The sequence below is a fragment of the Neolamprologus multifasciatus genome, chromosome 22 (assembly GCF_963576455.1).
Source record: "Neolamprologus multifasciatus chromosome 22, fNeoMul1.2, whole genome shotgun sequence".
NCBI lineage: Eukaryota > Metazoa > Chordata > Actinopteri > Cichliformes > Cichlidae > Neolamprologus > Neolamprologus multifasciatus.
This window is the reverse complement of record NC_140459.1, coordinates 24846367-24857639: the sequence shown is the minus strand read 5'-3', so window position 1 is coordinate 24857639 and position 11273 is coordinate 24846367. Positions and strand designations below refer to the sequence as shown.

Sequence of the window (11273 nt, the reverse complement as noted above, 5' to 3'; positions counted from 1 at the left end):
CCTACATGGATACTGTAAAACTTCTCAACATTTAAATAGCAGTTTGAGGCTTTACTTCAGATCAGAATGATTTAATGTCGTTTACAATGTTCACAGATACGTTCACGATTAAACACACGCACACACACACACACACACACACACACACACATATAACGCAGTGTCACTGGATGTGAAACAGGCAGCTCTTGACGTGGAGTTTTATGATAAGCTAACAAACAATAAAAGCGAAGCTCTCCGTTGTATCACTGTAATGAGCACGCTTGCGCACGGCTCTCAAACATTCAGAGGGATACACAGGATGCACACTCAAGGCAAATCATGCACACGCAGACACACACTCTGAGGGCGCTGAGCAGGGAGTATAAAAGGGGCATCCTTCCCACTCAGCGCAGAAGTGCTCTCACTCTCACACACTCCTATAACGCGCTGAAGATCTTTTCTCAAGGTAAGCTTTATTTGCTTTGTGGCAGGTGATTTGAGGCTTTTATCAGGATTGTTAAACTAAGAATTTCCTTCTTTTTTATTATTCTTTTGTTTTCTTTATAATCATTTCAAAATTCAAACACAGAGTCTTTTCTAAAACAGACAAAAAGTGAGGTACAGAGGATAGAATCTGATATTTTTGTGCTAAGCTTTAATTCTTTGAAAGCTACACATGCTCCCTCCTTATATATACAATTTGATTAATATGATTTGACACGAATTCATAAAACAAATTCCAGAGATGTTTCCCAAAATCAAAATGGACATTTTTGTCTGCAATAAAAATCAAGTCACTTCCACCTGGTGAAGCTTCATTCGTGATATCTACCCTCAGTTATCTAATGTGGCCAGAGCGTGTTGCGCGCGGGTGACTGTGTTAATATGTTAATATGCTGCCCTCATTAACGTGTTGAGTCAGAGTAATTATTAGTTGTGAAGGAGCGCTTGTCTGGCAGATGGTCCAAGCTGTCGTTTCTCACTCTGGACTGCATCTCTGACTCCTTCTCATTAAACTTCTGTTTGCTCCTCTCCCACCGCTCTCAGATGAATGCTGGGCTGTGTGTGTGTGTCGTGCTGGCAGTCCTGTGTGCGAGCTGTTTGGGGCTCCCCTTCTCCTCCCAGCCATTAGACGAGGGCCAGCGCCCCATCTCCGCTCTCTCTGAAGGTAAAAGTTGCGACACGTTTCTCGCCATCACAGTGAGTTTTTGTGCCTGACTCGTGCTTTTCTTGCCTGTTTTGAGCAGCTCTCCTTGAGGCTGACACCCACACCTTGGGAGATCTCCACCTCCGACACAGGCGCTCTGCCCCCCAGCTGAAAGCTCTTCCTCTGGCTGAGGAGGATGCAGACTCCCGGGCCAATCTCAGTGAGCTGCTCGCTAGACTCATCTCCTCCAGGAAAGGTGTGTTAGTGAGTGTGAGGAATGTGGATTTGGGTGGCATCCTTTCCATACCTGCAGCCTTAAATGATATATGTGTTTAGAGAAGTGTCTGTGTGCATGTGAGTGTGAAACGAAAAACATCTGGCAACAGTAGTATTTGGAGTGCAGTGCTTTTTCCTGCCTTCCCACTCCCCTCAGTCATACTAATTACGGGAATTAGTGCACAACCAGCTTTGTAAAATGAATTAGTGGCTCTGAAAAGCTTTTGTGGTTTGAAAGAGCACGTATTAGTGTGTAGAGCCTTCCGGCCACTTGCCTCATACCATCTTATTTCACTTTTGTTTTCCCCCTATCTGACTTCACATCACTTTTTTTCCTTTTTTTTTGCTAAGGAAACAAACCCTCGACCCTGTCGTAGATTATAACGTCCAGCACTCACGTCTCTCGGACAGCTGACCGGACAGGGGAAAACACACACACATGCACAGACACACTGTCAGAATCAGACTTTTCCACTTGGCGTCCAGATACTGAAACTGACTCCTTGCGTGTCTCTTTGTAGGACAGTTTGTACAGACTGAAACATTTTGCAGAGGTACAGATGGACAGTGAAATCTTTTATTTTGGCATCAGTGGCTTTAGTGAGAAATCTGAATTTTGTTTTTACCCCGTTCTTTAGCTCATTTTTTCAGCTTAAATAAAACACAAATAGGTATTTGAGTTACAGCCGTATTTTTACTTTGCTGTTGTGTAATATCGATTATAAAAGTTCCCCAGACTCAGAAAGCGTTGGGCCAGACAGTGAATACTCTAAAATGTCAGAGGGCGCTGTGAAACTCATATGTAATGCCTCGGGGAATGTGTGTTTCTGCTAATCGTGCGTGTGCGATTGTGGGTGTCTGTGCTCATGTGCATGCTGTTCACTTGCATGTTTTGGTGTGGGAGGTGTCGTTATCGAGTCTTTCTGCAGCCAATCTTCTCAGCACGCCAGGGAGTTGAAACGCAGTGTGTATGCATGTGCATGCCGCCGTGTGCGTGTGTGTGTGTGTTGTGTAGGAGGATGTGGGTGGAAAAAAAACTCCATCTCTGCGAGCGTGCAATTGATTACCAAATGGAGAGCAGTTCTGCTCCAGTTCACTTGGAACAGAAATCAAAAGATCGGAAGCAGACGTGTTCTACAAGATCTGTGTGTGTGTGTGTGTGTGTGTGTGCGTGTGTGTGGTCATTTCACTGCAAAGCACACACAAATTTCTGCACACATGCACTGATACAGCGATCATGACACACAGGAAGGGAGGCTAATGGCACGCTGTCAGGCTAAACTTCAGCTGTGTCTTTAGTGTGTGTGTGTGTGTGTGTGTGTGTGTGTGTGTGTGTGTGTGTGAGAGAGAGAGAGAGAGAGAGAGAGAGAGAGAGAAATAATGACGATGTGAGCTCAGAATCACTACCGGGCAATTAAAATGCCCAAAAGCCACCCAGTTTACCGCAGAGCGATCACAAAATGAAGCGAAGATGAGAACATTTTTCAAAGCCCAGCTCACCAGCCAAATATCCTCAGTGCGGAGAGCCAGCTTTTGAATATTGTGCGCACTTTTTCTTCCAGAAGGCACAAATAAAGAATTAAAATAAGCTGTAAGCTGGTAATGAACACAGCTAACTGCCAAAGTGCCCTTAAGTGCACAAAATGTGCCTTAAAAAGTTGGAAAAGAGATGCAAATTTAGATATTCAAAAGATAAATCCCTGAAAATGAGCTTTTGTGCAGAGTCTATAAACTGCTTGGTTGAGAGCACTTATTTGCGTCAGCGTTTCCCACATTTTTAAATTTCCTGCATGTGCTAAAAACCTCTCTGCCCTGCTCAAGCTTCTCGCGGAATTAAAAGTCTGATTCATGTCTCTTACTTTGAAAATCAGAGCGTCTCTATGCAAAATAAGAAATCAAAAGTAAGATTTCACAGCAGAGAAGTTCTCAGCTTCTCTCATGCTCTCCTCACTCAGAGGAATACTAATTTCACCCACGCTTTTTTCCCTCATCCCCTCCAAGGTTCTGTGCGCAGAAACTCCACGGCAAACAGCAAAGGCGTCGGACCGAGTGCCAACCACCGGATAGCAGACAGGGACTACTTAGGCTGGATGGATTTCGGCCGCCGCAGTGCAGAGGAGTACGAGTACTCCTCATAAGGGGAAGTCATGGCTCACACCACCACCACCATATGGGCACAAGATAAAAAGAAGAAAAAAAACCCTGCGCAAGCTGTCTCACAATAAGAGTCTATTTATGATGTATTTGTTGTACATTTGTTTGTAAAACTGTAATAATGCAATATACATACAGTATGCCAAATTTTGCAGAAAAGCTCTCACTGTCCAACTTTGTTCGTTTTTTGGATTTCTCTGGTTTCTTTATCATTCAAAGTGGAAAGGAGTCGGATGGTGTCAGGGCTTGTGGAAAGTAACCAAATAAAGATTTAAACTATCGCTCTGCAGAAGTATTCTTCCAATGCACGCTGCTTAAAGTAGATCCATTCACATTCAACTGCTGTTACGTAACATGCGTGCCGAAGAACCAGATTATCTGAAACACTTCATTTCTAGTGCAATCATACTCTTTTATATAGCAAGGAGCCGAAATGACAACGTAAGCATGGACTAATACTCAGTACATATTTACTTTGGTGACAGTTTGTGAGAGTAGACGGCTTGTAAATCAAAGGTGGCAGATAAAACATCCCAGTCAGGGTTAGGGTCTACTTTATTTAAGTGTTTCTACATCTAGGATTAACATTTAAAAGGCACATTTGAACCCAGGATCTTCTTGCTGTGAGGCCACAGTGCATACTAGTGAACCATTTAATTACTTAATTTGCCTAAATAAAATAACCTATTGCCTCATTTAAATAAAGTTATATGTTGTAACTGCTATCATTTATTTTGAGTCCCGGTGATTAAAGTAATAAAACCACTGGCTGTATATAAAAAATGGAAGTTGCCCTCTGATTTGTTGACTCACAATTCTGAAACCTTAACATTTTGGCTGCTGCAGTTTATTTTGAAGTCAGAAGTTGCTTTAGGTTAGCAAGTTATCATCATCAGTTAACGCTAGCTACTTTAAATATCAACATCTATAAACTCTACATGTGCAACACAGAGACTACTGCTAACTGATGTTCTTCAAAAGGCACAAACACCTCAAGAAATTATGGTGTGCTCCAATTCAGTGACCAGTCTTTGTGGAGTGAAACATTGCAGGCACTGATTTGCCACAGCTGCCTCTTAATCTATATATCCTTGCCTGTCAGTCCACAGTTTTAATAAGACATCACTCCCTGTGTATTATAAAGGAGAAAACTATCCATAGAGATCCAGATCGCTTTGAACATGTTAATGTGATACTTGAAGGCTGGAGTCTAACGCTGGAGTCTGTGGGGAAAGACTGGTTTTTTACATTAGCTTCAAGTGTTCTTTAAAGGAAGTGGGGATTTTAGCTTTTCCATTTTGAAAGAGCCAAAGGTTGATAGTTGAATAAAACTCAAACTTAATACACTATTCCAGTCAGGACAACATGGTGGCTTCCATTAACTGGCGCCTTCTCCTTTGCATTTTTAATGGATTCTAAGTTTATGAGAACACATCAATGTGTTGTAATACATAATTATGTTATATCTATAACATAATTATGTTATATTATATTTTCTGTTAAATAACCTTAAAAATGACTGACTGCAACTTTAAATGCTGCATATGTGAAATAACATTTGAGAAAATCTTTATTTAAGGTTAAAAAGCAACATTAAAATTTTCAGTTGTCAGTGTGTAATTGTTTATATTTAGAAAAACAAGTTATTAAAATATTAAATGAAAGTAGGTATGCAAAATGTACATGAGCCAGAGCATAAGAAAGCAAAGTTTAAATATTAGCATAAACTGAGCTAAAAGCACTAATTTGTTGCAAGCAAGCTGTTTATTTTCATTTATAGTGCATTTTTAGTGAAGCTGAACCTTCAGGATGAAGTACCGAAAGTGAGTCCCTTGGAACTAGTGATAGAGAAAGACAATTACTATCTGATTCTGCCTGAAGAATAAAAATACAGACCACAACTGGACTGTAGCCATGGCCTTGGTGTGACGGGTGGAGTAAATCAAAGCTGGGAGTCTGGGGTCTATCATTCCCCCCAACACTGAATTACCATTTCTGATCTCAGTATCTGCAAACATTGGCTCATCTCTTTTACTAATACATGCTTTTATCATCTGACTATCACTGTACTGCTCTCTACTTTTCTTCTTTTTCATACACATGATGAAACTGTGTGAATAAAGGCCTGCTGCAGTAAAGTTGCTTGCACTTGCAAGAATATTATAACACTAATCCACTGTAAGCAAGTACAACTAAATGGTAAGAAACTACTGCTAATTGCATAAATTATATATGCAATACAGTATATATAGCGTACACTTCACTCAGACTTGATGTCCCCTAATAAATCAAATATAATTGTAGACTGGAGCCCATGCTCACCATTTCTGGTCTTTGGGAGAATGTGTAGCTAATTTGATAACTAAGATATGTTAGCAGGTGATAGCAGTAGATGACTGGTTTGCAGCCACATGTTTTCAGGAAAAAAACTTTCACTAAGCGGCCAGCTGGAACTGCTGCAGCTCCTTTAGTGGCCATTTGAAGCTGGCTTAAAAATGAGCCGATCCCCAGAGACTGTTAAATGTTAAAATACACAGCTTTACAAGCTTTACAGCATGTTTACAACCTCATACAAAAACAATATTGGTCTCTATGGATGGTTTCTCCCTGGTGATTTTGTAAAATAACTACTCCTCCTGATTACTGGGAGATGGCAAAATGACTGCTTTAGTTAGCATCATTCTGACATAGGCAGCTTTAGCGTCAGCTGACAGCTGTGTACTTGCTGTTATCTTCACTAACTGAATGTTTCCACCATGTTTGTAGTGTTAGTGCCTTTTAGAGCATTTTAATTGAATTAAATTAAATAACATAGTCTCCTGTGTAGTTCAGACCATTGTTTGTCATCCAGATTGGACTTCGGTGTCTATCTGGAAAATATGCATTACCTGACTCGTTGTGAGTTGTTGCTAACAATAAAAGAAATTGCTGAGGGCCCATAGGTCTAGAGACCAGTCAGTGACTCACTGGTAACTAGGCAGACGTTTTTATTCTGCAACAGGTTGGCAAGTGGTTGGTAGAGGTTGCTGGCAGATTCTAATGTGAAACTGGTCGCAAAGAGGTATGTGGTGCTGCACCAAAACCTCCTTGTAGTTGCTTTTTTCACAAGCAGGTTGCCGTAGTCAGTAATAGCATGCGTGCAAGATGCCAACCTGTCTGCAAACACTTGCCAACTACTTGCAAAGCTGCACTGAATCTGTAAAAAGTATAGCGCAAATTGAAAACAGAGAATGTTCGCCTTCAAAGTAGAAGTTGCATATTTTGGAATTTGTTGGTCACAGCGACAAAACATGACACTTTTTTTGTTTCACTTCTCATTTGCACTGCACTCTTTCAAGTTTCACTACAGTTTGGTGGACAGTGATTATTTATAAGTATTTTGTTAAAGAATCTATAACATCAATCTCATGTTAAAGGGAAAAAGAAGTGCGTTGCAAGCATTGTATAATCACGCGAACACAGAGGTTATCCTACGCAGAAGATTCAATTCAATTTTATTTATATAGCGCCAAATCACAACAAAAGTCGCCTCAAGGTGCTTCATAGATACAGAGAAAAACCCAACAATCATATGACCCTCTCTGAGCAGCACCTTGGTGACAGTGGGAAGGAAAAACTCCCTTTTAACAGGAAGAAACCTCTGGCAGAACCAGGCTCAGGGAGGGGCGGACATCTGCTGCAACCGGTTGGGGTGAGAAAAGGAAGACAGGATAATAATAAAAAACCTTGCAGGGACAGGAAGAATTATGGGTAATGATGTTGTCTTTAGAATATGATGAATGTAAAGGAGAAAACGTCTAAGGCTGACATAAAGGGACAACTTGGAGCAGCACAAAGGAGATGAAAGTCTGAGAGCGTATCATTTAGGGAGCCAGCTGGAGAAAGTTCAAAAATATCTTCAAAAGAACAGCAAGATCGTTATGAGCTTTAACGTCTATGCTAAATATTGAAATGGCTTGAAGCGTCTGGGGGAAACTGGTATCAATTGAATTATTAAAGCAGGTCTGAATCTAAATCCTAATAATTGTTTTTGACTCTACTTGAGAGGCAGGAAAGGCTTTTGCGGAGTCTGGTACATTTTGGCGTGCTGTGAAAACAATGTAGGCCAAGAAAAAAGCTGATTTGATTGCTCGGCACTGACATTTAGTCATATTGTTTACTCCAGTCTACTTGACATTTTGGCTCTTTTCTTTGAAATGATCTTGAAAACAATACCAGTGGTTACAAAGGGTTATAAAGTTGAGCCTGTAGAAAGTATTAGCAGATACAATAGCCACAGTGGTGGTGAATTATAATGAATGATGCCCATTATGCTGCTCCTGGCTGTGTGTGTTAAGTGAAAGATGTGTCTTTGTGAGCGAGAGGTGGAGAGGGCGATCGATGAACAAAGCAGGTTCGGTGAATTATTCAGAGAAGTGAGCTGGGAAACCCTGGGGGGAAAAGTTTGGTTTTGCTGTGCCTGTGTATGTGTGTGTTTTGGGCATTAAAGCCACTGGCTCGGACTGAGGTCGCACATGAAGCAAAAACCTACAGAGCCTTGAGATTCACAGCAATCCATGGGAATCGATTCAGCCTTCTGTTTAAAGAGCTGAGGCCAGAAAGGCTACAGAGCTAAAAAGGCTTAGGAAAGGTTTAAAGGCTTCAGTGGAACGAGCTGTAAATGTCTCCATTTGTATCGTGCACATCTGTATGTGTGTGTGGTTTCAAAACTGTCAGTGCAGAAATAAAAAAGGTCAAAGCCTACCATAAGCCTACCATATCCTATGTTAGGCAATTTGACCACTCCTGTATGGACAAGATTTTGTTTATGGGCAAAGCCACGCAGTCATGAAAGGAACAGGCGTGAGGCTTTAATGAAGTTCCAGCCACGTTGATGAGCAGATGGTCTGAGCTCTTCCTGAAACTGGCTGAATATGCTGCGTTTCATTCTGTTCTATCCATCTCCAAAACTTTCTTTCACACAGGGAGGGAAAACACATTTCAGAGGCGTCCAAAAGAAAAGGGCTTGTGGTAAAATCGGGAGTCTTTAATGCCTCTGATGTTTGGAGTTGAACTCCAAAATGCTCCGATTCCAAGCTTACATAACGCAGATTCATCTAACAGCACCACCACCTGACAGTGCAGCAAAGACGCTGATGATAAAATGGGATAGCTACGCATTTTGAACTGTTAGAAAGATGCTCTTAGTGTTGCTGCTAGTTGGGAATACATATGGCAGGGGCCAGTTAGCTAATAGGACTCATTAAGTAGTTCCTGTAATGCTTGTTATTTTAGCATACTTTTGTTATTAATGGTTGTAATTTTAATTTATAATTATAAAGAAAGTTGAATACAAAATATATAAATGGCTCAGCTGGTAAATTTCCCAGTATGAGAGGCTCAGTTTTGTAACTAAAATAGGAAAAAGATAGCTCTTGTGTTTTATTTAGCTTGGTAGCTATTGCTACCCAGCGATCATGGTTCAAGCAGTGACAGTTAAAAAGAACGAAGGACTGTAGGAAGGAATATTAATACAATAGAAGTTCAATCAGATCCTCCAGAGCAGTACACCTTAAACAGGCCATCGCAGATGAACTCAAAGTGATAAATAACCATTCATGCACACTTTCACACCTTTGGGCAATTTACAGCCACCAGTAACACTAACATGGATATCTTTGGACCAGTGTTGGGAAGGTTACTTTTAGAATGTATTCCACTACAGATTACAGAACACATGCTCCAAAATGTATTTTGTAATGTATTCCGTTACGTTACTCAATGAGAGTAACGTATTCTGAATATGTTACTATATAAAATAATAATAAAGCCTGAAATAATTATTGCTTGTATTCATTTTCCTGCTAAAAGCATGTCTGTTAATGTCTTTATTGGCCTAGTTGATGCCGGAGGTCAGAGGATAATGGCCAGACTACTTGGAGCTAATAGGAAGGCATCTGTAACTCATATAATCACTGGTTATAAACCAAGTTATGCAGAAGAGCATCTCTGAGTTCACAACATGTCAAACCTTCATCATCTACACGAGCAGAAGACCACACTTAATGTCACAGAACAGGAAACTGGGGAAACTCATTAAAACTGGACAACAAGAGCCGTCTGGTCTTATGAGCCTCAATTTATTATTTTGGACATCCTGATTATTATCAGGATGTCCAAAAAACTCACTGAAAAGCCTTCAGCTAATCCAAAATGCTGCAGCAAGAGTACTGACAGGGACTAGAAAGAGAGAGCATATTTCTCCTGTTTTGGCTTCCCTTCATTGGCTTCCTGTTAAATCCAGAATTGAATTCAAACTCCTGCTCCTCACATACAAGGTCTTAAATAATCAGGCCCCATCTTATCTTAATGACCTTGTAGTACCATATTACCCTATTAGAGCACTTCGCTCTCGCTCTGCAGGCCTACTTGTTGTTCCTAGAGTATTTAAAAGTAGAATGGGAGGCAGAGCCTTCAGTTTTCAGGCCCCTCTTCTGTGGAACCAGCTTCCAGTTTGGATTCGGGAGACAGACACTATCTCTACTTTTAAGATTAGGCTTAAAACTTTCCTTTTTGCTAAAGCATATAGTTAGGGCTGGACCAGGTGACCCTGAATCCTCCCTTAGTTATGCTGCAATAGATGTAGGCTGCCGGGGGATTCCCATGATGCATTGAGTTTTTCCTTTCCAGTCACCTTTCTCGCTCACTATGTATTAACAGACCTCTCTGTATTGAATCATATCTGTTATTAATCTCTGTCTCTCTTCCACAGCATGTCTTTTATCCTGTCTTCCTTTTCTCACACCAACCGGTCGCAGCAGATGGCCCCGCCCCTCCCTGAGCCTGGTTCTGCCGGAGGTTTCTTCCTGTTAAAAGGGAGTTTTTCCTTCCCACTGTCGCCAAAGTGCTTGCTCATAGGGGGTCATATGATTGTTGGGTTTTTCTCTGTATCTATGAAGCGCCTTGAGGCGACTTTTGTTGTGATTTGGCGCTATATAAATAAAATTGAATTGAATCGAATTGAATTTCTGCTGCAACATTCGGATGACAGGATCAGAATTTGGCAGCAACATAAAGCATAGATCCATCCAATGGTATGGGGGATATCTTCTTGGCACACTTTAGGTCCATTAGTATCAATTAAGTATTGTTTAAACGTCACAGCCTACGCGAGTCCATGTTCATCCCTTTATGACCACAGTGTACGCATCTTCTGATAGCTGCTTTCAGCAGGATACAGCTCCATGACTCAAAACCTCAAATCATCTCAGACTGTTTTCTTCAACATGACCGGAAGTTTACTGCACTTAAATGGTTTCTATGGTCACCAAATCTCAGGCAAGTACCTAAGGAGACACATTTAGGATGTGGTGGAAGAGGTGATTCCCATCACGGATGTGCAGCAGACAAATCTGCAGCAATTGTGTGATTCTACTGAATCAAAAATTCAGAGGGATGTTTCCCATCAATAAGTAATCTTTTCACTCACTCATTCACTCATTCTTCCACATTTGAGTGGGAAAAAGGAAACACATGCACAGGAAAAAAATCTTTTTAGGTGTTTGACTTTTGTATGGTAAATTTTAAAAAACAAACAAATACCCCAAGACTTTAATAAACACTAAATCCTGTGAGAGTAGTCTGGGTGTCAGTTATTGAATAAAAATGATGCTTCCAGACATCCTGTCCACTATCACCTAAAATGAGCTCGTCTGGTATATGACAGGTACCAAAG

General features: G+C 40.9%; 1 protein-coding gene across 1 annotated transcript; it reads left to right on the top strand.

The window, feature by feature from the left end:
* The first annotated feature begins 322 nt into the window (after nucleotides 1-322).
* LOC146493566 (cholecystokinin-like) lies at nucleotides 323-3840 on the top strand. Its single transcript, XM_085149632.1, has 4 exons — nucleotides 323-448; nucleotides 1030-1150; nucleotides 1230-1385; nucleotides 3407-3840. Exons 2-4 carry the CDS (start codon nucleotides 1030-1032, stop codon nucleotides 3541-3543), a joined length of 414 nt encoding a protein of 137 aa, XP_085005758.1. The 5' UTR covers nucleotides 323-448; the 3' UTR covers nucleotides 3544-3840.
* The last annotated feature ends 7433 nt before the right edge of the window (nucleotides 3841-11273 follow it).

Coding starts and splice junctions, on each gene's coding strand:
- LOC146493566 (XM_085149632.1), top strand. CDS start 1,030: ATGAATGCTGGGCTGTGTGTGTGTGTCGTGCTGGCAGTCCTGTGTGCG. Junction 1,151..1,229: donor CATCTCCGCTCTCTCTGAAG/GTAAAAGTTGCG, acceptor TGTTTTGAGCAG/CTCTCCTTGAGGCTGACACC. Junction 1,386..3,406: donor ACTCATCTCCTCCAGGAAAG/GTGTGTTAGTGA, acceptor ATCCCCTCCAAG/GTTCTGTGCGCAGAAACTCC.